The sequence below is a fragment of the Culex quinquefasciatus genome, chromosome 2 (genome assembly GCF_015732765.1).
Source record: "Culex quinquefasciatus strain JHB chromosome 2, VPISU_Cqui_1.0_pri_paternal, whole genome shotgun sequence".
NCBI lineage: Eukaryota > Metazoa > Arthropoda > Insecta > Diptera > Culicidae > Culex > Culex quinquefasciatus.
Genome location: NC_051862.1, coordinates 111887344 through 111912907, shown reverse-complemented (window position 1 = coordinate 111912907; position 25564 = coordinate 111887344). Strand labels below are relative to the sequence as shown.

Below are 25564 nucleotides of genomic sequence, written 5' to 3'. Positions count from 1 at the left end.
TTATTGAGTTAAATTCAAATAAATTAAGAAAAAATAGGCTTATTAATTAAGCGAAATTTAGTTGAATTAAGTAAAATTTAGTTAAATCTGTAAAATTAAGTTACATTTTGTTTAATTTAGTTATATTTAGTAAAATTTAGTTGAATTCAATGAAATTAAGATAAATTTAGTGAAATTAAGTTAAGTTTAGTTAAGTTGAGTTTAATTTAGTTGAATTTGGCTAAATTTAGTTAAATTAAGTAAAATTAAATTGAAATAGGTTGAGTTTAGTAAAATTAAGTAGATTTAAGTTGAATAAAGTAAAATTAAGTTGAATAAAGTTAAATTTGGCTAAACTTATCTAAATAAAGTAAAATTAAGTAAAATTATGTTAAATTCTATTAGTTTGATGTCAATGTAGTCAATTAAATACAATCAAATTAATAGAATTTAACATAATTTTACTACATTTAGATTAGTTTAGCCAATTTTAGCTTTATTTAACTTAATTTTACTAAATGTTACTTCAATAAAGATAAATTTAGCCTAATTTAACTTTATTCAACTTAATTTTACTTTATTTAACTTAAATCAACTAAATTTTACTTAAATGAGCTAAATTTTGCCAAATTGAACTAAACTTTACTTAATTTTACTTAATATGACTAAATTCAATTTAGTTTTACATATTTTACTAAATTTAACAAAATTTTACTAAATTCAGCAATATTTTACTAAATTTTACCCTTTTTGATTAAATTGAACTAAATTTAGTAGATTTCAGCAATTTCTTTTTTCTAAATTTAACTAAATTTTACCTATTTAGCTGAATTCAGCATTAGTTTACTAAATTTAACTACGTGAACCTAGTTCAACTTAATTTTGCTTAATTTTTACTAAGTTTTACTTAATTAAACTTAATATATTTGTTTTTACTTAATTTATTTCAATTTAACTTAATTAAATAAATTCAAACTAAATTTAACTGATTTAAGCTAAATTTAACTAAATTTAACTTAATTAAACTTATTTCAACTTAATTTAAGTTAATCAAACTTAATTTAACATAATTTTACTTATTTACTTAATTTTAACTAAAGTGTACTAAATTAAACTGAATTAAACAAAATTTAACTAAATTCACTTAAATTTAACTTAATATAACATAATATAACTCAATTTTACATAATTTTGCACAATTTAACATAATTTTCCTTAATTAATCTAAATTTAACATAATTTATAATTTAGTTGAATCTTGAAAAAAAAAATCGTAAAATAATGTTTCATTTTGTAGAGTTTTGTAATTGATTTTAATTTAGTTAATTTTGTTTAAATTTAGTTAATTTGATTTCAATTTAGTTAAATTGATTTCAATTTAGCTAAATTGAGAGTCAGATCTGCGATTCCTTTCCGTAGGGTCGTAAGAATTTTCGCGTCCGCCGTCGGTGTGTTTTTCGTTTTTTTCGCGTGTGTGTGTGTGTGAAGGTGCGGCTGGCTTTGGCTGTCCCGATGACAGTTGAGCCAGTCAGATCTGCGATTCCTTTCCGTAGGGTCGTAAGAATTTTCGCGTCCGCCGTCGGTGTGTTTTTCGTTTTTTTTTTTCGCGTGCGTGTGTGAGTGTGAAGGTGCGGCTGGCTTTGGCTGTCCCGACCCTGTTTGAAAATGTTGCACGTCGTACGAGTTGTCGCACGGTTTTGATTTTACCGTTTCGATATCGATTGGTCGAAAGGACGACAAACGTGCGACAAACACTCGACATGCCCGACATTGTTTTTTCCATCGATTTACCTTCAATTCGACGTCGATTATCGTCGACGCAAACAGTTTGACAGTTCTCTTCAGTTGATCTTGTTCAGACTTGATTGCAACCGAGTCGAACCCGTTGTTGTTAATTTTAGGCTTTGGGAGGATTTTGGACAGTTTAAAGGTTAGTTGTGTTCTAGGTTGAATTACTTTTTTCTGCCGGAAAGTTCCGGCCGGAGTGGGCGAGCGACCGAATCAAAGTGTTTTGTATTCCAGATTTTGGTCTTCGTGGCGGTATAGGAGGAAGAGGAGGAGGACGGGAAATATGGTATACTCGACCGGCATTCCGGAAGACGGGACAGGAAGGAATCAGTTTGCGATCGAGGAACCGGTTGCTGTTTGGTGTTTTACTTTCCGCGGGAGGTTGCGACGCATATCTAAGGCCGATGCAAATATTTAAAAAAGTTTTTGTCCCTCGGCCCTGGCCGAGGTCAAGGGGGGGGGGCAAAAAAATAAAAAAATATAAAAATTTAAATAGCAAGCCATAGTCTTCACATTTAAATGAAAAAAGTGTTTTAAAATGCATTTTACACTAGTTCAGTTGTTTTGCAATCATTAGTTTTCAAAAAATCTAAGATCTGACAAAAACAAAAATTGTATCGAAAAAAATATTTTGCATCGAAAATTTTCAAAAAATCATAAGATTTTTCAATAAACCCAAACATGCTAAAAATGATTTTAAACGCAGGAGAATGTATTTTAATTTGATCTCAGTTGGTTGCACTTGAATTTTCATTGAAATTTTGAAGTTTAGTTTAAAAATATTTTTTTTGCCCCCTGATTTTTCGGGCCAATTTTGTAGGGGGGGGGGGGGTGACAAAAACTTTTAAAAATATTTGTACCAGCCTAAGTACAAACAACACACCAAACCAAGCCTACTCCAGTGGAATCGCTGGCGGCGATTGGACTCACAATCCGAAGGTCGTCAGTTCAAACACTGGGATGGAAGGTTCCTTCGAGTAGAAAGAGGTTTGGGTGCTCTCCCCATTCAAGCCTTCGGACTCCTAGGATCGAGCAGAAACTTGCAATAGAGACCACAAAAGACCCGGGGGTCGTTAATGTGGATGGTTAGATTTTTTTTTTGAGTTTATCAAGTTTATCAAACAGTTCATGCAATAAAAGTAATAATTTTTAATAAATTGTACTGTTTAACATTTAGAGTCTTTTTGAATAGGTCCTTTAAACATATGAAACACAATAGCTTATAGGCGAGGGGCGCGAAACTGGCCTTAATATATTTAATTTGCGCATTTAATGTATTAAGGAATTAAATTCCTCTTGTCAACTTACATTTGACAGCGCCCAACCTGCTTTGTCGAAAACATTGATTTGTTTTGCGTCTCCTTCGCGCACCCTCCTGTCAAGTTTGTGTTGATTATTTGATCTTGGTCACAAATTTGGCAAAGCTGATCAGTTTTTTTTTGTTTTCAATTTGTTTTTGCGAATGTTTCCGGAAGGAATCAGTAAATTTCTGTTGCTAGAAGCTGCAAAAGGTGATCCATCGTCCATTTCCGCATCTAGTTTCCATCGAAGATTTCGGATTCTCGGAAAACCGGCAGCTTATAACGACCATAGAGGTCTTGACCGTATTCATCTGAACTTCCTGTTGGGCCTGTTCGCCGCAGTTGCGCATGTCTCCTTGCCGTTCCGTCGAAACCCGACATCGAGAAGGTCCTGAGCTCGGTCGGTATCGAGGCCGACTCAACCCGAGTCACCAAGCTGGTCAACGAGCTGAAGGGCAAGTCCGTCGTGAAACTGATCGCTAGTAGCGATTCGCTACCCGCCGCGAAAAGCTCTCCTGGATGCCGTCCGGTGGTGCTGCCCTGGCCGCTGCCGCCAAGGAGAAGAATAGAGCAAAAGAAGGAAAAGAGTTCGAATCCGAGGATGATGACGACATGGGATTCGGTCTCTTTGAATGAGGATTTCTTCGTGGCAACATCGCCGGATGGCTGCTGCCGGTTGCTTTGGCGTTTTATCCACAAACAAAAATTGTGCATTTTTGTAGTGCTTTTTTATTCAGCTGCATGCAATTGTTTGATCTGAAACATCAAATAAAGAATCTTCTGCTTGTGTTTATGCTCCCCAATTTTAAGAAACCTTTGAGTCTCGCTTAGAGTTCAATTTTATTCGAGTTTCATTTTTCAACTATTTTTATTTTTACTTTTTTAATCTCAACATCTCACGTTCCATTTCGACTGTGACCGCCACTAGAGTCTCAAGATAGCTAAGTTCATTTCCGCTGGAACTGTCCGGGTCGTCAGCTGGCAGAGGGGCCAGCACTGGTTGAACGATCTGTTGTGGCGCGTTTTCTCGCAGCTCGGCCGTGAGGCTTCCCAGCCGTCATAAGGTTCAGAAGTCCCGCGGACTGTCCCACGGAAACAGGACAAGTTTCAACCGATAAGGTCGATGAAGATCAGGATGGCGATTGGTAACGTCGCGGAGGCGGTCTTTGCTCATCGAAACATGCGTGGAATCGTTCTTCTGATGTTGGTCGTTCACCTTGAAGAAGTCTGAAATAGGAATAAGGAGTTACCCCTGGAATTAGGAATCCTCCACTGAAAACTTACTCAAATGTCCTGCATGTTGTTGGCCTCATCCACAGAAACGTCTTCTGAATCGACCGCCGACCAGCGGGGGCGCCTTGGCTGAAGCTATTTACCGAGCAGCTGGAGTGGTCCCAGGAATCCCTTCTTCACCGTGTCCTCGGTCTCTTTTTCTTTTTTTGCGCGTTCTCCTGTAGGCACTTCTCTCTGACAACAAAAACAACAAAAACAAACGCTCGCAATGTCAAACTGGTTCAATGTGGTGTAAAAAGAGGTGGCGATGTTTTGATCGTAAACAAAAATTAATTTTGCGTTAATTCGTTAATTTCTGCAGTTAATTAATTAAATTATTTAATTATTTTGGATTGTCACGCCCCTCGCTTATAGGACCTTTAAAAAAAAATGAGCCGATGGAGGTTATGTTACACATGACCAGTCTGCCCAAGAACTATGCAAGAAGCATGTTGAAATGGTGGCAAATTTTCGATTCGAATGGTGCATGTGTTTAAATGGGGAGAAAGACCGCAATGTAGTACCACCCCTTTCAAATGTTGGTCCAGCCAGCCCAGTCACGAAATATTCTAGCAGCAGCTGGTTCTGCTAGAACGGTGGAGCATTTCTGCTAGAATGCTGTAAGAATTTCCAGCTTTGTTAGAACTGTGCTAGATTGTCGTAACTGGGAGATTTCTACCACTTGAAGCAGTGTATGCACTTGGTAAGAAACCAGTCAAGGAAAATTTCAAATGGGCAACAACAGCAGCGAAAGCAAGCCAGAGATGGTGTAGAAAACCCCCCCAAAAATCGCTTCGTTGTTCTGCTGTTCGTAAAAATGTTTCTTGACTCCTTTCCTTTTCGATCTGCGTACTGGCCCTGTGTCCTAAATAGTTCCTTAGTAACTTTTTAAAATGACGAAACCATTAATGTAAACAAACAGTCTATCCCACTTGCTCTGGTGACAGTTATCGTTTGGTTATCGTTGTGTAAGAGTGGGATAGAGTTATCTACGTGTGCATGTATTGCGTGTTTGAACACTGTGGGAACTGAGTACGTCCCTGACGTGCTCGAGGTAAGAGAGAGAGAGGGAGAGCGTTAGGGGGAACTGTCAGACACAGGGGGGAAGAGGATTGATCGGATAGGAGAACACGCGGAGAATAAACGGCAATTTGGTATCAGAAGGTAATTGCTTGTTTCATTTATTTATTTGACGGTCGGATAGTACATATGGCGACGAGGTAAAGTATACGCTACTAGTCTTTGAGAGGGGAGAGAAATTCATGAGATTTTCAGCAATTTTTATTTTTGGGGAGGGATTAACGAAGCTTACCAAAAGTGAGGTTAAGAAAACAAGGGAGAAAGTTTGGCTAACGTTGCGGGTTTTTTTCTTTTCAATTACAGTCGAGGCCGCCGGAGTGGCCCGAGCTTGAGCTAAAAGCTCAGTCGAAAAGCAATCACAAAGGTGGTTGGCAGTAGTCCCAGCTGCAAAGGCAGCCGAGTTTCGAAGCCACCAAGTTGGCAAGCCCAGTGGCGTAGTTCGCAAAGGCGACCAGCGGAGAGGTACAACCCCGAAAGCAAGCACATTCCGCCCGACGGAAGTGGAAAGTCGTCAAACAGAAAACGGTACTTATTAGGCAAATTGATTGATTTACGAAAATTCTGATAAGAATTAATTTCTTCGCTTTAGAGGATGGACAAGTGGGACATACCACCGTTCAAATTCAAGGCCCTGCCGTGGAATGAGGTCCGGTCCGAGTGGATCAAATACAAACGCCACTTCATGTATGTAGTTTCTGCTACGGGGGAGAGAGACAGAACGCGGATCAAGAACATCTTCCTGGCAAAAGCCGGGCCCGACTTACAAGAGGTCTTCAGCACGATCCCGGGAGCAGATGTCGAGGGTTCAAGGACGGTCGACCCGTTCGAGGTTGCAATTGAGAAACTGGACAACTACTTCGCACCAAAACAGCATGAAACATTCGAGAGGAACGTTTTCTGGACGTTACGAACATCCGTGGGCGAGTCGCTCGAAAAATTCATGATACGATGCACAGACCAAGCCAGCAAATGCAATTTCGGAAGCACGGTGGAGGAAAGTCGCGCCATCAGTGTCATAGACAAAGTGATACTGTTTGCCCCCAGCGACCTCAAGGAGAAACTCCTCCAGGTGAAAGATCTGAACATTGATGAAGCAGCCAAGATCATCAGCTCTCACGAATCCATCAAACAACAAGCGCTTGCAATAGGCCAGGGCCTATCGGACGATTCAGACGCGACGTCGAACGTCAACAAGATCCAGAATCGGCCGCAAAGACGGCCGCAACCGAATTGCACCCGCTGTGGCTACTCGGGTCACACAAGCTTGGATGAGAACTGTCCGGCTCGGGACAGGCAGTGTGCGAAGTGCAAACGGCAAGGGCACTTTGCTGTAATGTGTCTCACCGCTCCAAAGCGAAAGTTCAAGATTGAGGCCGGCCCGAGCAAGCGTTGGAAACCAGAACGAATCCGGGAAGTCAGGGAAAACGACGACAAACCTCCAGAGAACTTCATCTTCAACATCGGAGATCAAGATGAGTTGATCTGGCTGAGAGTGGGTGGAGTACTGCTCCACGTGTTGGTGGACTCGGGATGCAAAAAGAACATCGTCGACGAGAGATCTTGGAAGTACTTAAAGGAGAACGGTGTCCGCGCCTCGAACCAGCAGACGAACTGCGAGGAAATTTTCCTGCCATACGGCTCTCAAGCCAAGCCGCTAACTACTGTGGGCAAATTTGATGCGACCGTTACGATTGATGACGAAGGTGACACAATCGAAGAACCCGCGACGTTCTACGTCATCAAAGAAGGTCAACAGTGCCTACTTGGTCGCACCACTGCCACGAGGTTGGGAGTACTACGCATAGGCCTGCCGAGCACGCATGGAATAAATGCAGTTGGACCGAAAGAGAAGCACCCATTTCCGAAAATCAGCGGGGTGCAGGTCCAAATTCCGATTGACGAATCCGTAACACCCATCTGCCAGCACCCGCGTCGGCCGCCCATTGCGTTGCAATCTCGGATTGAAGACAAGATCAAGGCACTCCTGGCAGGTGACATCATCGAACCAGTTGAAGGGGGGTGTCAGTGGGTCTCGCCACTAGTAACTGTCCTCAAGGACAATGGAGATCTCCGGTTGTGCGTCGACATGCGCAGGGCGAACACGGCAATCCTTCGGGAACGACACATCATGCCGACTATTGAAGATTTCCTCCCAAGATTTACGACTGCGAAGTATTTCAGCCGTCTCGACATTAAGGAAGCGTTCCACCAGGTAAGAAATAACAAAAAAATATATAAGCAGAGACGGACAGTTTATGCACAAAGAGTAACACCAACACACATTAATATTAGGTGGAGCTTAAAGAGGAGAGCAGATACATAACCACGTTCATCACCCACGTGGGTCTTTTCCGGTACAAGCGCCTCATGTACGGAATCGTGATCGCTTCTGAGGTCTTCCAGCGCATCATGGAGCAAATCCTGAGCCCCTACAGCAAAAACGTAGTGAATTATATCGACGACATCCTCATCTTTGGTGCGACGGAAAAGGAACACGACGACGTCCTGCGGGCGGTGCTGAACACGCTGCACGATCGAGGAATTCTACTCAACCAAGGCAAATGTTTGTTCAAAACTTCCAAGCTTCAATTTCTGGGTCACACGATCTCTTCGGAAGGCATTGAACCGTGCGGAAGCAAAGTGGAAGCCCTGCAGAATTTCCGGGCCCCGTCGACGCCGGAAGAAGTACGGAGCTTTTTAGGATTAAAGCATAAGCATAGGTGCCCACCCGCAGTTGCTACTCCGTTATTGACCAGGACCTCCAGAAGTTACATCCACGAGCCGTGGAAGATAAGTGGGTGCTATCTTTCCTCGCTTCGCAACTTCTCAAAGGCCCCTATCATGCTGATCAATACCGGCGCCGGCCACGACCAGTGGTAGGGTCACGGGGAAGTGGATGGGAATGTTAGTCCGATACTTGAGTGATAGAGACCGCCCAATCGACTGCTTCTCCGACAAAGTATCACGTGAGTTTTGAGGGGGTTAGTAGATGGGTATGAGGTCAGGATTCACGAGTGGCAGTGATGTGACCATGAGCATTTTGTTTATCGGTTGAAATTTTAAATCTTAGGCAGCCGGCTGCGGAAAGATAAATAATTGATTATTTAAAAAGTTTGTTTTAATCGAACGCGTGCCAACCGAGTGGTAGTGCTATGGGCTGGACTTATCAGTATATTTTTACTGTTGGTACAATTAAGATAACGCGAGCAAATGTCAAAAATAGTAGATGAGTTAATACTAAAGCTGCCAGTTGGAATAAATTATTACGATCAACGAATATAAACGAAAAGAAAACAGGACACCACGTAACCGATTGTAATGAAATTAAAACAATAACTTAAACGAACTTAACCGGCGGCGTGCCTTCCTATCAACGATGATAAAAGAAGGACTTATAAATTTAAAATATAAAAAGACTCCAAAAATACGTTGCATAGTAACCGCGAAGTCCCGCTACTCACAATCGAATCCGAAAGATAGCTATCTAGAATTTTAAATATAGTATTAATTCGACCGCGATCCTCCAGAAATTCTTCGTCGGCGTGCCTTCCGATCAACGGTGATGTAAGAAGGGCTTTATTCATTAAAATGATTTTATATCATAAGCCTTAAAACATATTCGTCGGCGTGCCTTCCGATCATCGATGATATAGAAAGGACTTAATCCAGCAATACGACTTGCTTGTCTCGAAAAAAAAAGAATTCGGATCGTTTCTATCGAAAACTATGTAAAGAGAACAAAAATAAACTCATTGGCCAACGAACGCGCGAACTAAAAACAAAGAAAAAAGAAGAAGAAGAAGACCAATCACCCCATGCACACCAACAGCGACACAAAAGAGATGAAAACAACACGAATCAGAAGAAATCCAATCACCCCATGTACACAAATAGCGACACAAAAGAGATGGAAAATAACACGAAAAAACAGGCAAACGGCAAGGGCACTTTGCTGTAATGTGTCTCACCGCTCCAAAGCGAAAGTTCAAGATTGAGGCCGGCCCGAGCAAGCGTTGGAAACCAGAACGAATCCGGGAAGTCAGGGAAAACGACGACAAACCTCCAGAGAACTTCATCTTCAACATCGGAGATCAAGATGAGTTGATCTGGCTGAGAGTGGGTGGAGTACTGCTCCACGTGTTGGTGGACTCGGGATGCAAAAAGAACATCGTCGACGAGAGATCTTGGAAGTACTTAAAGGAGAACGGTGTCCGCGCCTCGAACCAGCAGACGAACTGCGAGGAAATTTTCCTGCCATACGGCTCTCAAGCCAAGCCGCTAACTACTGTGGGCAAATTTGATGCGACCGTTACGATTGATGACGAAGGTGACACAATCGAAGAACCCGCGACGTTCTACGTCATCAAAGAAGGTCAACAGTGCCTACTTGGTCGCACCACTGCCACGAGGTTGGGAGTACTACGCATAGGCCTGCCGAGCACGCATGGAATAAAACAGGACTGCGCGTCCACACAGGCACCGCACTACTGATGCCATTATTTATTTATAATGACCAATCACCCCATGCACTCGAACAGCGACATAAAAGAGACGGAAAATAACACGAAAAAACAGGACTGCGCGTCCACACAGGCACCGCACTACTGATGCCATTATTTAATTATAATGACCAATCACCCCATGCACTCGAACAGCGACATAAAAGAGACGGAAAATAACACGAAAAAAAAAAAAACAGGACTGCGCGTCCACACAGGCACCGCACTACTGATGCCATTATTTAATTATAATGACCAATCACCCCATGCACTCGAACAGCGACATAAAAGAGACGGAAAATAACACGAAAAACAGGACTGAGCGTCCACACAGGCACCGCACTACTGATGCCATTATTTAATTATAATGACCAATCACCCCATGCACTCGAACAGCGACATAAAAGAGACGGAAAATAACACGAAAAAACAGGACTGCGCGTCCACACAGGCACCGCACTACTGATGCCATTATTTAATTATAATGACCAATCACCCCATGCACTCGAACAGCGACATAAAAGAGACGGAAAATAACACGAAAAAAAAAAAAACAGGACTGCGCGTCCACACAGGCACCGCACTACTGATGCCATTATTTAATTATAATGACCAATCACCCCATGCACTCGAACAGCGACATAAAAGAGACGGAAAATAACACGAAAAAACAGGACTGCGCGTCCACACAGGCACCGCACTACTGATGCCATTATTTAATTATAATGACCAATCACCCAATGCACTCGAACAGCGACATAAAAGAGACGGAAAATAACACGAAAAAACAGGACTGCGCGTCCACACAGGCACCGCACTACTGATGCCATTATTTATTTATAATGACCAATCACCCCATGCACTCGAACAGCGACATAAAAGAGACGGAAAATAACACGAAAAAACAGGACTGCGCGTCCACACAGGCACCGCACTACTGATGCCATTATTTATTTATAATGACCAATCACCCCATGCACTCGAACAGCGACACAAAAGAGATGGAAAATAACACGAAAAAAGAAAAAAAAAACAGGACTGCGCGTCAACACAGGCACCGCACTACTGATGCCATTATTTATTTATAATGACCAATCACCCCATGCACTCGAACAGCGACATAAAAGAGACGGAAAATAACACGAAAAAACAGGACTGCGCGTCCACACAGGCACCGCACTACTGATCAGAAGTACGGAGCTTTTTAGGATTGGTGACATACATCGGCCGCTTCCTCCCAGATCTTGCAACGGTTACGGCTCCACTTCGTCAGCTGACCCATTCCGGTGTTAAATTCAACTGGGGCAAGGAGCAACAGGAAGCCTTTTTGCTGTTGAAGGCTATGATCTCAAACGTGAAATTGCTATACTTTTTCGACAACTCTTTGAGGACAAGAGTGATCGCGGACGCGTCGCCGGTCGCTTTGGGCGCGGTTTTGATCCAGTTCGGCGACGAAACAGACGACTTCCCTCGACCAATCGCGTATGCAAGCAAGAGCCTGACAGAAACCGAGCGCACTGTCAAACCGAAAAAGAAGCGCTCGCGCTGGTTTGGAGTGTGGAGAAGTTCACCGTTTATCTGATCGGACGAAGTTTCGAATTAGAAACCGATCACAAACCTCTGGAGACGATTTTTCAGCCTACCTCCAGACCATGTGCCAGAATCGAGCGCTGGCTGCTTCGACTCCAATCTTTCCGGTTCCACGTCAAGTATCGGAAGGGAGCGGGAAATATTGCCGATCCGCTGTCGCGTCTAGTTCAGCACTCGTCATCTGAGGATTTTGACACGGTCAACCAGTTCATGATACTTGCAGTATGCCAGTCAGTCGCAATTGACATCCATGAACTCGATCAGGCTACCAAGTCGGACTCGATACTAGAGGCAGTCAAACAGTGTATTCGCACCGGAAACTGGTCGTCATCGACTATTACAGTCGATACAAGGAAGTAGAGCTGATGGCGAAGATAACTGCAAAGGAAACGGTGCTTAGACTCGACAAGATCTTCACACGGCTGGGGTACCCACAAACGATAACGCTAGACAACGCCAAGCAGTTCGTCGGTGTAGAAATCCAAGAGTACTGCAAGACGCACGGCATCTACCTGAATCATTCGGCTCCGTATTGGCCACAGGAGAACGGTCTAGTGGAGAAGCAGAATCGATCGTTGCTGAAGAGGTTGAAGATCAGCCACGCCCTGAATAGAGATTGGAAGCAGGATCTACGGGAGTATCTGGTCATGTATTACACTACTCCGCACTCGACCACCGGAAAGACACCAACCGAAATGATGTATGGCCGGACGATCCGCTCGAAGATTCCGGCGATCAGTGATATCGATGGTGTCCCGTTGAACACAGAAGAGGCCGATCGAGATCGCATCCTAAAACAAAAAGGGAAAGAGAACGAGGACGCCCGCCGTAATGCACGGAGATCATCTATCAGCACCGGGGACACCGTCCTAATGCAGAATCTTCTACCTGGGAACAAGCTGACTACGACATTCAGTCCGACGGAGTACACAGTGGTGTCGCGCGATGGACCTAGGGCGACGATCCACGACTCGAGCAGCGGCAAATCTTTTGAACGAAACGTCGCACACCTAAAACGGATCGGAAAGCCTGTTGCTGAAGATGAGTTCACATGCGAGGCCGGGGCTGTGGAGAACTCCGTTGACGTGCGAGCGGGGGATATCGGCCACAGCAATCCGATCGTTGGCGACGAACTCCAAGTATTTGTGGACAGCGAGGAACCGGAACCGGAACAACCGAGGAAGTCAATACGACCGCTTAAAAAGCCAGCCAGATGGGCTGACTATGTTTCTTCGTGAAAAAAGGGGAGATGTGGGAACTGAGTACGTCCCTGACGTGCTCGAGGTAAGAGAGAGAGAGGGAGAGCGTTAGGGGAAACTGTCAGACACAGGGGGGAAGAGGATTGATCGGATAGGAGAACACGCGGAGAATAAACGGCGATTTGGTATCAGAAGGTAATTGCTTGTTTCATTTATTTATTTGACGGTCGGATAGTACAAACACGAAGGGTTTTTAGGTTAAAATTTGTACTCGCCAGCAAAAACAAAGTGTGCGTGAGATCGGGCTTAGATAGCTTAGATTTTGTTTATACTATTTTCGAGTAGATCAATCAGGAGCGGCCGTGGCTGACTGGTTACGGTGTTCGCTTTGTAAGCGAATGGTTCTGGGTTCGATTCCCATCTGCTCCCAACGAGAAAGTTAAGAACACATAAATTTGAAAATGATGAATATGAACGAAAAATCAAAGTCGCTCGAGGCGGGGTTCGATCCTCCGTCCTTTGGATTGGTAAGCAAAAATGCTAACCACTAGGCCATGAATGACTTGGTGAGCTTGAACTGGAATTAGGACTACTGTTACAGAGAGCGAGTTATGGCGCTATAACCACGGCAAATAGTGTCCAGGGCATTCGTGGAAATAAAATGTCCCATCCCAGAGGGTCCCGGAGTACCAAACCTTCTTAGCATGGTGCTCCCAACGAATACAACCAAAAATCTCGGAGCGTATGGTGGTGTGTCCCCACGCTTCTTCCTCCCCTGTCGATTCAGAATTGTGTTGTTGTTCGAACACTCAGTGCTCAAACTCAACCCAATTACGAGTCATCTCTGCGATACGGCTTTACGCAGTAGGCCTGGCCGGTTTAACGCTTGTGATGTTTCAATGCATTCTAATGCAATGGCGCACTACAAATGTTAATAAATGACAAGAAGAGTGCTAGGCGTCATCTAACCTAAGGCACTCTCCAGGATCCCTTCGAAAGATTGGCTGCGCTAGGGTCTGATTAGATTAGATTAGATTAGATTAGATACTATTTTCGAGTAGATCAATCGCCTGTAAAAACCAGCTGTTTACCACGTGCACCACCACAGCTGATTTTGACAGACAAATCATTCTACTCGATTTGCCTAAGTATGCGTGTCAATTTTGTTACGAACTAACACACTCTCGCGCGTGGATATCTCTATCGAGCTGTCAAATCGCAACATGGAGTTAAACTTTCTGTGCAGTTGCTGTGAAGCTTACCAAGGCTTTTCAAAAAGTTTAACTCCATGTTGCACGCACACACTCTCACTTTTAATTTCTCGATCGCTAGTGTGTGTGAGATCGGGCTCAGAAAGCTCTATAGAGTTATCTACGTGCGCATGTATTGCGTGTACGTACACGAAATAGATTGAGGTTAAATTTTGTACCGTCCAGCAAAACAAATGGCGTGCTAGTGTGCGTGAGAGCAGGCTTAGATAACTCTATAGCCCGATCTATAGAGTTATCTACGTGCGCATGTATTGCGTGTTTGTACACGAAGGGTTTTTAGGTTAAAATTTGTACCATATTAATTGCTCTATAGAGCAATCTAAGCCCGATCTCACACACACTAGCACACCATTTGTTTTGCTTGCCGGTACAAAATTTAACCTCGTGTACGTACACGCAATACATGCGCACATAGATAACTCTGTATTACGCGTTCGCACATTAGGGTACCATTTCATTTTGCTGGCCTATCGAGAAATTAAAAGTGAGAGTGTGTGCGTGCAACATGGAGTTAAACTTTTTGAAAAGCCTTGGTAAGCTTCACAGCAACTGCACAGAAAGTTTAACTCCATGTTGCGATTTGACAGCTCGATAGAGATATCCACGCGCGAGAGTGTGTTAGTTCGTAACAAAATTAACACGCATACTTAGGCAAATCGAGTAGAATGATTCGTCTGTCAAAATCAGCTGTGGTGGTGCACGTGGTAAACCACGTAGATAACTCTATCCCACTCTTACACAACGATAACCAAACGATAACTGTCACCAGAGCAAGTGGGATAGACTGTTTGTTTACATTAATGGTTTCGTCATTATAAAAAGTTACTAAGGAACTATTTAGGACACAGGGCCAGTATGCAGCTCGAAAAGGAAAGGAGTCAAGAAACATTTTTACGAACAGCAGAACAACGAAGCGATTTTTTGGGGGGTTTTCTACACCATCTCTGGCTTGCTTTCGCTGCTGTTGTTGCCCATTTGAAATTTTCCTTGACTGGTTTCTTACCAAGTGCATACACTACTTCAAGTGGTAGAAATCTCCCAGTTACGACGATCTAGCACAGTTCTAACAAAGCTGGAAATTCTTACAGCATTCTAGCAGAAATGCTCCACCGTTCTAGCAGGGACTGTTAAACTGGCAACCCTGCCAAGTTGTTGACAGCACCGCGCGCTATTTTTCTTATTTTTATTATTATTAGTTTTAGTCAATAAACATCATTCGTGTGCATTCTCTCTCCCGAGCCGGACGTGTTTTGTCTTTGCTCTGAAAGTCCAATAGGTTATGGGCCCAGGGACGCAATCTTTTCTGCGCATCGTGTAACGCTCGGCATCGAAAGAAAAGTCATTTCGGAAAGTTAATTCGCGAAGTTGACGTTGTCGTTTCGAGGGAAAATGGAGAAAGCCGGAATCGCAAAGCTTACCAGCGAAAATTACGATTCGTGGAAGCTGGACGTCGAGTTCCTGCTGGTCAAGGAAAAACTGTGGAGGTATGTCTCTCCGGGAGTGAAACCAAAGCTGAACAAGGACCAGACCAACGCGGCTGAGCTGGAGGCTTGGGATGAAGGCGACCAGCAAGCGCGCGCGACAATCGGTTTGTTGATCACGAAGGGCCAACACGGGCTGATCCGGAACACAAACACCGCCACAGAGGTGTGGGAAAACGCCAAGAAGAAGTTCGAGAAGAAGACACTGACCACGAAGGCGTACCTCATCAAGCGAATTTGTGATCTGAGGTACAGCGAAGGTGCCAACATCGAGGAACATCTGCAGGAGTTTGAGGACCTGTTTGACAGGCTGGCTACCGTGGGCTACAAGTTTGAGGAGGAACTCCAGGTGATCTTCATCCTGCGTAGCCTGCCAAGTTCTTTCAGTGCTCTCTCGACTGCTTTGGAGAATCGGTCGGAGAAGGAGCTGACCGTGGATATCATCAAAGGAAGCATCATCAACGAGGTGGAGAAGCAAAAAGAGATCGGATCATCGTCATCGGATGAGAAGGTGATGAAGGTTGTGGCAAAACACGGTGTCCAGTGCAATCATTGTCACAAGTTTGGACACAAGTGGCGCCAGTGCAAGCAGCTGACGAAGCGGTATGGAGAAGGAAGCTCTCAGAGCGACGACGACGACATCTGGGAGAAGCCCACGACGAAGTTCAAAAGTTCAGCGGAAGTGTCCGACGAAGATTTTGCGTTTGGCGTGTGCGAAGCTTTTGCAGGACAGTGGGTTGTGGATTCAGGTGCGAGCACACACATGTGTACCGATCGGAAATCTTTTGAGTCGCTGGTACAGCCGCGTGAGGACACTCCGAAGATGGTAACGGTCGCTGATGGTAAAAGTGCTGAAGTGAAAGGAGTCGGAAGCTGTCGGATTCGTTGCTACGGTACTGGAGACACGGAACGTAACTTAACGTTGAGCAACGTTCTCTACGTACCTGATCTCAACACCAACCTGGTTTCGGTGGCGAGACTCGTGGACAAAGGAGCGAAGGTTACCTTCGAGAAGCAGAAGTGCACAATTTCGTGTGGAAAGCGAATTGCCGCAGTTGCACCCAGAAATGGAGGTGTGTTCAACCTGCGGATGGTGAAGCACCAAAACGGCCGACGTCCGAAGACTGCATCTGGAAGACAGAAGACACAACAAGGCAAGCTTCCGGCCGTAGCGATGCAGCAGTTTCCGGAGCACAAAGCAGCGACTGTCCCAGAGTGTCTCTCTGCTGTCGTGGACACACTTGACCGTTCTGACATCGAAATATGTCTGTGATTCAGGAGGAGCCCCAGAACGTTCAGGAGGAGTATGGTAAACGCGCGTTGAGGAGGAGTGTTAAACTGGCAACCCTGCCAAGTTGTTGACAGCACCGTGCGCTATTTTTCTTATTTTTATTATTATTAGTTTTAGTCAATAAACATCATTCGTGTGCATTCTCTCTCCCGAGCCGGACGTGTTTTGCCTTTGCTCTGAAACTCCAATTGGGACAACACATGCACCGTCCGAATCGAAAATTTGCCACCATTTCAACATGCTTCTTGCATAGTTCTTGGGCAGACTGGTCATGTGTAACATAACCTCCATCGGTTCATTTTTTTTAAAGGTCCTATAAGCTATTGTGTTTTATATGTTTAAAGGACCTATGGGTCATTCCATCTGAAGCGGAACAGCACTTGAAAATTACCATCTCCGATTCTGCCCAAATTTGGCAGAGCTGTTGAGACTATCAAAACATGCAAAAATCCCGAATTTCATCCAAATCGGACCACCCTCTCCATTTTTGTACCCTCCCAAAAAAAACGACTTTTTGGCGATTTTTAAGCGAAACCCCTATCTTCAAACGACGATAACTCAGGAACCACAAATCTTAGAGGGTCGGTCTTAGACTCAATTTTGAAGGAAATTGGACGTAGAATCCATTTCTGTGATCAAAATTTAGATTAAAATATGTTTTCTACCTGTATTGCGCAATTGAAAACTTTAAATGGCCGTATCTCAAAACAGCCCTATTCAATTTTTTGAATTTGTTTCGTTCCAGAGATATCGAATTTTAAAGTTTTGAGTATTTGAGATTACCTAAATTAGCTACACTCGCCGCCTCTGCTAGAAACACTAAGTCGTGCTGATGAATAATTACTACCTGTTGTTCTGTAAGATGAATTATTTTTATAATTGTGATATTCTCAAGCTTGCAATAAAACACAATAATGCGGCTTTCAACGCACCGCTTTATTCGTCCATCTTCGTACACAGACTGACTCACTCCCGCTCACACGCTTATCTTCCTTACCTAAACTCAACACTAATTTAGGCATAACACGGCTAATCTAGAATGCCACATCCTCCCCTTCGATAAATTATGAATGAATGATAACTTAAAAACTATCACTTGTATTGTAACTCTTAATTCTAGGCCCTCGCTGAATTGCGTCGTAGAAGTGATGTACACAGCGTTCGGTCCCTCCGGTAGTCAACATCAGTTCTTTGAATTCCAAACGATTGCTCCTTCTGTTCTTCCCTCTTCCTCTGCTACCGCTAAAAAGAAGAAAAAAAAAAGAAAACAAGCGAGAAAAGCAGAGAAAAGCAAACCACAAACAAAAACATAATATTAACCAAACAGTGATCTAATTCAAATTCAGCAACTTATACCATAAGATACTAAACTTATTTCATCATTTTCCTGCAATCTTCTGATACTGCTAACAATTGCAAATCCCTTGTCCCAGTTTGCCTGTATTTCCCTAATTCCTTTTGTTTACTTTGATCAGGCTTACCCACAATCAGTGTATTTTATATTTCTTCAAATTATACCATAGAGTTAGATGAACATAGCATTTTAATAACTTTTTCTAATGCTATCTTTGAAATCCCTTACAATAATAACCATCCTGTATAAAATCCTAATCATCATCTGAAGTCGATTGCTTAGTGAAGAGAAGGTAGCGCATCATCACGAGCTGGACCTTATCACGACACCTTTGGGAACTTATGGTATGTTACCATTAGTTGAGTAAAAATTGAATTGAATCCGCGTGGTTATTGCCAGCACCCGTACTCTTCAAGGGTGCTCTTCTTGTGGGAACTAGGAAACCATTTACATTAAAAATAACAAAGAACTATCGTTTGTATTTTCAACTTGACATATTCATCTAGGTGCAAGTAAAATGATGTCCAAATTCCTACATTATACAAATTTCTAAAAACAAAAAAACAGGTTGTTCGCTCAACGGCATTAACTTGGCGTTCTCTATTGCGAGATTCCTACTCGAAACTTGGTGTCCGAAGGTTTGATTGTTGAGGCAATTGCAAATCTCTTTTTACACCATAGCTTCCATCCACCTCGGGATTCAAACTGACGACCTTTGGATTGTTAGTCCATCTGCTTAACAGCGACTCTACCGAGACAGGACAAATTACTATTTATATTCTAATATCTCCTGCTTCTACTCGACCAATAACAAAAACTCTACTTAATTGCCATTCTTAATACACAACTAATACACAATAGAGCCAAACTAAGGTACCATGTCTCGCCTTTTTCCGAAAATGTTGAAACACATGTAACCATCTCTCTATCATATCAGCCATTTATTTTGCCTTACGTTTTAATGATACTGCCAATAGGGACCTAAAGCTCAACGGAAATGTCAATGTACAAACGGTTAAAACACGCTTAAAGCCATTTATGAACACTTTTTTTAACTTTAACACAAAAAAAATTTACAAGACAAATTCTGTTTACGATGGATCAACTTTTCATTTCTAACCCTTTGTGGTCGTACAGAGGGTAATTTTAGTCAAAAAAAATAAACTTATCGTTATAATAAATTAAATCAGACATTAAAGCTTAATTTTAGAACCCAATTGTGAATGTGTCAATCCAGATATATTTTGTTTTGTACAATCTATACCTTTCTGCAATATGAAACCATTTTATCCAATAAGTTTTGTTTACAAAAACAATAGTTCATGTGCATGTTACATGTTTTGTTTACCTCTGTTCTTCCTTTTTTCCGTACAGGTGCCGTAGGGTATTTTATTCTTATTCTTGATTTCAATCAAATCAGTGTCCTGATTTATTATCAACATAAATTTTAACGACTAACTTGAAGAATCACTTAATCAAACTCGAACGATAAAACACAGCTTAACTGCACCGAAAAACTCAAAATCTGACTACTCGTTACTGAATAATATATTCTGATGCTTTGGTGATCTTATATAACTTTCAGCTATACTATTCATTCATTTTCTATCCTATGATTATTAATTTAAAACAACTTGTATATTACTCTGAACAACAATCTTTGGCTGCATGTCTTGTGATAATCCTATAAAAAGTTTCATTAAACTATTAAACAGTTGTTTGCTATGAATTAAATACGTCACTATTTTATATAAACCTGTTCAAGATATTTGGCCATAAGTTTAACCAGACTCATCTTTCCATAACACTTTCTACTTCTGTTAACCTTTGGCTAAAGCCATCTCAATTCTTTTGGCTTTCGCTGGCCATGGACCCACCTTCTTTTTCCAAACAAATTTTAATCTGAGTTGGTCATAGCCTAAACCCGACTCAATTTTCAGCAACCCTTTTTTCAAGCAGGTCATGGGCTAAACCCGGCTCACTATCAGCAACTCTTTTTTTTTAAGAAGGTCATGGGCTAAACCCGACTCCGCTTTGTAAACACACTTTAGTTTAAGTTGGTCATGGGCTAAACCCGGTTCAACTATCAGCAACTCTTTTTTATGGAGATCATGGGCTAAACCCGATTCCTCTTTTCAAACACATTTTAGTCTGAAGTTGGTCTTGGGCTAAACCCGACTCAACACTTTTCACATCTTCTTTTTCCAAACACGTTAGTTTAAGTTGGTCATGGGCTAAACCCGGCTCAACTATCAGCAACTCTTTTGTTTTAAGAAGGTCTTGGGCTAAACCCGACTCCTCCTTTCAAACACACTTTAGTTTGAGTTGGTCTTGGGCTGAACCCGACTCAACTGTCAGCAACCCTTTTTTCAAGCAGGTTATGGGCTGAATCCACTTTCTTTTTCAACTCTTTGTTTGCTAGTCATGAGTCTAACCCCACTCAACTTTTTGAAACCAATTTCTTTTTTTTTTCGACCAAATCTTCAATTCTTAACTCTCAAAAACACTTTGGTTATAGTTGAAAATGGGTCAAACTTGACCCAACTACCTGAAATTCAACATTGTTTTTAAACTATCTCTCTCGTTTTTCCATACTTAGTCTGAGCTTTCTTGTGAAACTTCCATAAACAATATAACCAAACTGTACTTTTAGCCCATTTATTGTTCTTATAGTTCTTCCATCGAATCTAATCGAATTTCATCGTAAAAATCTAAATCGGTAATTTATACATTACTTGACCAGAACAGTTGGAATACTTTCATCCTTTATTCGAAGATAGAAAAATTACAAACAAACTATTTTTAGATAAACCTGTAATCAAACAACTTGGCGCAATTATGTATGTGACCCTTTCATATTCATTAGTTGACATTGGCAGTAAAATAAAACTTCTCTTTTAGGTTGCTTTTATCTAATTTTACTGACTTTTCCCCTTCATACTAACTTTCAATTAATGATTCAATGAAAAATTTCATTTCTGAGAATGATGACGATGAATAAAAAAAATCGAAGCAAATCTATTTCTAATTTAAAATCTCGTTATGTATCTTTTTCCCAATCCAATCGCTAAATGTTTTTTTAAAATAACTCTCACATTCCCTCCATTTCTCATTTTTTTAATGTATATTTATAGAACTTTAACTTTAAATTATGCTTCGTCACCAATAAATTGGCTTAATTGATTTCTGCCGAGACTAATAAATATCCTTGATATCATAAATTTATTATTTATTTACTATTGTACCATTTACCATCAAAACTGGCGTTAAAAGGTTATAAATACTTACGCTTAACTAGATAGTTCAAATTCCATTTTTTCGTATAATTTTCGTATAGTCTCTTCCTTGACTCAGTTCTTCCTTGATCTGAAGTGCACACTAACAGGTTGCCCTATCTAATACAACAGTAAATGACATATTACGTTTACACGACATTATTTAGAATTTTTCATCTTGACCGGTAAATAATGTTAGAAAATACAAAACACTTTTTCCATGATTGCTCATATATATTGTGGATTTAGCTGATAGCTAGATTTTTAGCATTTTGTCACGGTCATTGGAAACGGTGGTGGAAAGGCCTAGGGATTCCCATTTGGCGTGTAAATTTTCAATTCACAGAAAATTTATGGATTAAAAACTTTGGTCCCAAAACACTTCTTCAACAGCAGTAATAATTGTTCGATTGCTCTTGCAAACCTTTAATTCAGCTTAACATGTATAATTTTTCTTGAAAAATAATTTCTTTTTCTAACAACATGAACACCTCTAGGGCCTGCTCGATGCTGCCATCATGCGACCGCGCGCTTCGTTTGTTTACCAAGACAGCTGCAGCTGGCTGGTGAGACGAAATGAGGGGGGGAGAGGTTTTGACACTTTCCTTGCTCGTATCTGGCCCGCCGCCTATTTCGACGGCCGCCTCCAACAGCCCTATAAGGAATCGACCGCAAAACACTAAACCACAATAGAACAACTTCCAGCTCAAATACAGAAAAATCCCCTTTCACTCCTTAGCCTTAGTCACCGTACTCACAGTTGTCTCTTTTACCCGTTCACCTCCTCAAGCGCCGACTCCTCAAACCTCCTTCACTGCTACCAAACACAGCTCCTCCTCCGCAACCACTCATCCTTCTTCGCTGAATGGAATTCGACCGACGATGTCTCGTTAACGTCGGGCTCCTGTCGGACTCCAATCACGCACTGGGCCAACCAAGAGCTCCTCCAACCAAGCCACCAACCAAACGAAAACAAAACAAAACTCACGCGTGCAAATGTACAAATTTACTCCTTTATCACAAAACACAACACTACAGATTGAATCACTACTCTTCTTTACAAAACAAGGAAAAATCATCATGGCAGGATCGCCAATGTGATATTCTCAAGCTTGCAATAAAACACAATAGAGTTATCTACGTGCGCATGTATTGTGTGTACGTACACGAAAAAGATTGAGGTTAAATGTTGTACCCTCCAGCAAAACAAATGGCGTGCTAGTGTGCGTGAGATCGGGCTTAGATAACTCTATAATGCGGCTTTCAACGCACCGCTTTATTCGTCCATCTTCGTACACAGACTGACTCACTCCCGCTCACACGCTTATCTTCCTTACCTAAACTCAACACTAATTTAGGCATAACACGGCTAATCTAGAATGCCACAATAATTTTATACGATTTTGAGATAATCAATACCTTGAACAATCTATTTTTTGTTTAAGGAATATTTATTGGGTAATTTTCAGTGCACTGATTAGCATTAGCATTAGCATTAGCATTTGGAGGACGCCCCACCACCGGAAGGCTCCACTACGCTTATCCCACTGTTTGGTGTGGTTGTGTTAGACCCTCATCCGGAATAATAATCCAACACGGGAGATACCATGTCTTCATCTTTTGATGAGTGTGTAATACAGCCCAGGGCATAAGGGGGTCCACGCCGGGTCCAAGCTATCCTCGGGGAAATGAAGGAATGTTAGTAAACACCTATCTAAAGTGCGCAGGGACCCCTACGTCACCTTAGTGGTATAGATGTTTGTAGGGAGGTTTTGGACTCAATGTTAGTAGAAAGGTAAGACCCTAGGATATACCTTGACAGGTATTGCGGGTGTGTCAAAAGTTTTTAACTGATAGTGTATTGAGCAGTATCTGCATTAAAATTTAAAAGTTAAACTCAAACAGCCGGCTGTAGAGTGAAATTAACTATTTATTATGTAAATTTTAATTGAATTTTATTTCATACGTAGAAAATTATTTTAAACTAATAGTGTACTGATGGTAAATTTAGTTAAGGCTTGGTTTTTAGTTGTTGAATTGTTTTATTTTATTTTAATGTATTCAAATTTAGTTTTGATACTAAGTTTAAATAGTTATTGTTTTGATATATTTAAAACGAGATTCATAGTATTTCGAACAAAAGACCGACGAAGAAGTCACAAACACGAAAAACCGAAACAAAATTGTCTTATCCAGAGTTTTTTTTTTTGAAAAATGCTATAAGCGATTGTCTTTCATATGTTTATAGGACCTAATCAAAAATGTCGAGTTATGATGAATTATAATACTGCTGGATTTTAAGTATTAATTCCGAACGCGTTATGTAGTTAAATATGAATTTTCACAAGAGCTAAAGACAAAATTACACACACGCGATTGAACTACTGGATTATTTGTCGATATAACTCCTATTTGAAATGCCGATTCAAATCTTCTTAAATAAATAAAAACATTTCATTCAAGAACAACCCTACTCAAAATCAAACACACTTTACACACATATATAAAAAATCCAATTGGAATTCGCTCACCCAGTTCTTTTGAAGAATTTTCGCTTGCACACTCAACACCAGAGCGTTAGTTAGTGTGTGTAAGTACTGCCATCGCTACCAGCAGAAAACATGCAAACACACCGAAAGCTCACCCGCACGCTGGGTTGCTATGCTTCACCTTTACACACACAAGGCGTGCGCGCCGCCGAGCCACCTCGTCATCGCCAAACCAAAAAACACACACACACTTTGAATCGCTCCTCTCTCGCCGACGCTCTTTGAGAGAAATAACGTGCCAAGTTGGCACTGCCAACACCAACACCAACGATACTCAGCCCCTCTTCTCCTCTCACGCAAATAGAACTCTCGCGAAATGCCTCGGCTTGGCAAAAGTGAAAAAAAAACATGGCCGCCTTCAAAATATTAAATCTTCGACCAATTCAAACACTGAATTCTGGCTAAATTCCAGGAATTTCGCGAAAATTTCTTCACGGGTGCATGCACGCTCTCACTGCACAACACGAAGCACTAATTTCAACCAGACGCGTCACTTTTTACACGGCTAAAAACCAACTTCAAATACTAGCCCCGCACGAACGTGACTGTACCGCACAAGAGCACCACTCTCTCCGGGTAATTTTCAGTGCACTGATCTTCATGATCTCAGTGTCATTAAACCATATTAAGTAAAATTTGAACTTTGAATATTTATTTGCAAATGCTACAGAGTTTTTACTATACAATTTTCAATAAAATATCATTTTTCTGTTATTTTTATATTTTTCATAATTCCTTTATCAAACTTTCCCAATTTTTTTCAATTTTTTTTTTTTATTTGAGGTGAGAACAAATGTAGAGCTGGCTGTGGTAGATGAAATAACTCTCATGGGGACTAGAGCTATTGCCATGTGCGGTAGCGAAATAGTGCCATTCAGCAAAAACCCCAAAATCTGCCGTACGGTTTGAAAGGTTGATCATATTAAACCGATTTTTATATTGTGAGCCAGTTTCATCTGAATAATTGATATTTTTTTCAATTCTATTACATGTGGACAGCAGCTTTATCGTCTTTCAAGATTTCTAAATGATTGACAAACAAAAAAAAAAGATTATTGTTCGGACGGTGTCGAAATCAACACAACTGAATTTGATCTTAATCAGATAATAAATCAGATTAATCTTTGTGATTTACTTACATTTTTCAGTTTTATACTTTCCAGAAATCCTCCTCCTGTATCATGCTTCACGAGAGTTTTATTCATGTTAATTCATATTTTTTAACACAATAATGTATCGTACACTTTTTCTTAAGTGTTACTTACAAGATCAATTGCAATTTCCTGCTAGCTCTGCGGGAATTCCATTCTTGGGCTATCCATTGGGCTAGCACATAAATTCACTGTATCCTATTTTTTAATTCAAAAAATGAATAGGGCTGTTTTGAGATACGGCCATTTAAAGTTTTCAATTGCGCAATACAGGTAGAAAACATATTGTAATCTAAATTTTGATCACATAAATGGTTTCTACGTCCAATTTCCTTCAAATCTGAGTCTAAGACCGACCCTCTAAGATTTGTGGTTCCTGAGTTATCGTCGTTTGAAGATAGGGGTTTCGCTCAAAAATCGCCAAAAAGTCGATTTTTTGGGAGGGTACAAAAATGGAGAGGGTGGTCCGATTTGGATGAAATTC

The 25564-nt window shown here is 41.5% G+C and overlaps 2 protein-coding genes and 1 long non-coding RNA gene across 3 annotated transcripts; 2 read left to right on the top strand and 1 right to left on the bottom strand.

The window, feature by feature from the left end:
- Window positions 1-3880: 3880 nt before the first annotated feature.
- Window positions 3881-4598, bottom strand: LOC119767824. Its single transcript, XR_005277731.1, has 2 exons — window positions 4353-4598; window positions 3881-4295 (listed from the first exon to the last, which is right to left on the bottom strand). It is a non-coding gene; the product is annotated as an uncharacterized LOC119767824 (long non-coding RNA).
- A 1414-nt stretch (window positions 4599-6012) lies between these two features.
- Window positions 6013-11869, top strand: LOC119766251 (uncharacterized protein K02A2.6-like). Its single transcript, XM_038250690.1, has 4 exons — window positions 6013-7632; window positions 7713-8105; window positions 9399-9829; window positions 11569-11869. Exons 1-4 carry the CDS (start codon window positions 6013-6015, stop codon window positions 11867-11869), a joined length of 2745 nt encoding a protein of 914 aa, XP_038106618.1.
- A 5-nt stretch (window positions 11870-11874) lies between these two features.
- Window positions 11875-12747, top strand: LOC119766250 (uncharacterized protein K02A2.6-like). Its single transcript, XM_038250689.1, has one exon. It carries the CDS (start codon window positions 11875-11877, stop codon window positions 12745-12747), a length of 873 nt encoding a protein of 290 aa, XP_038106617.1.
- The last annotated feature ends 12817 nt before the right edge of the window (window positions 12748-25564 follow it).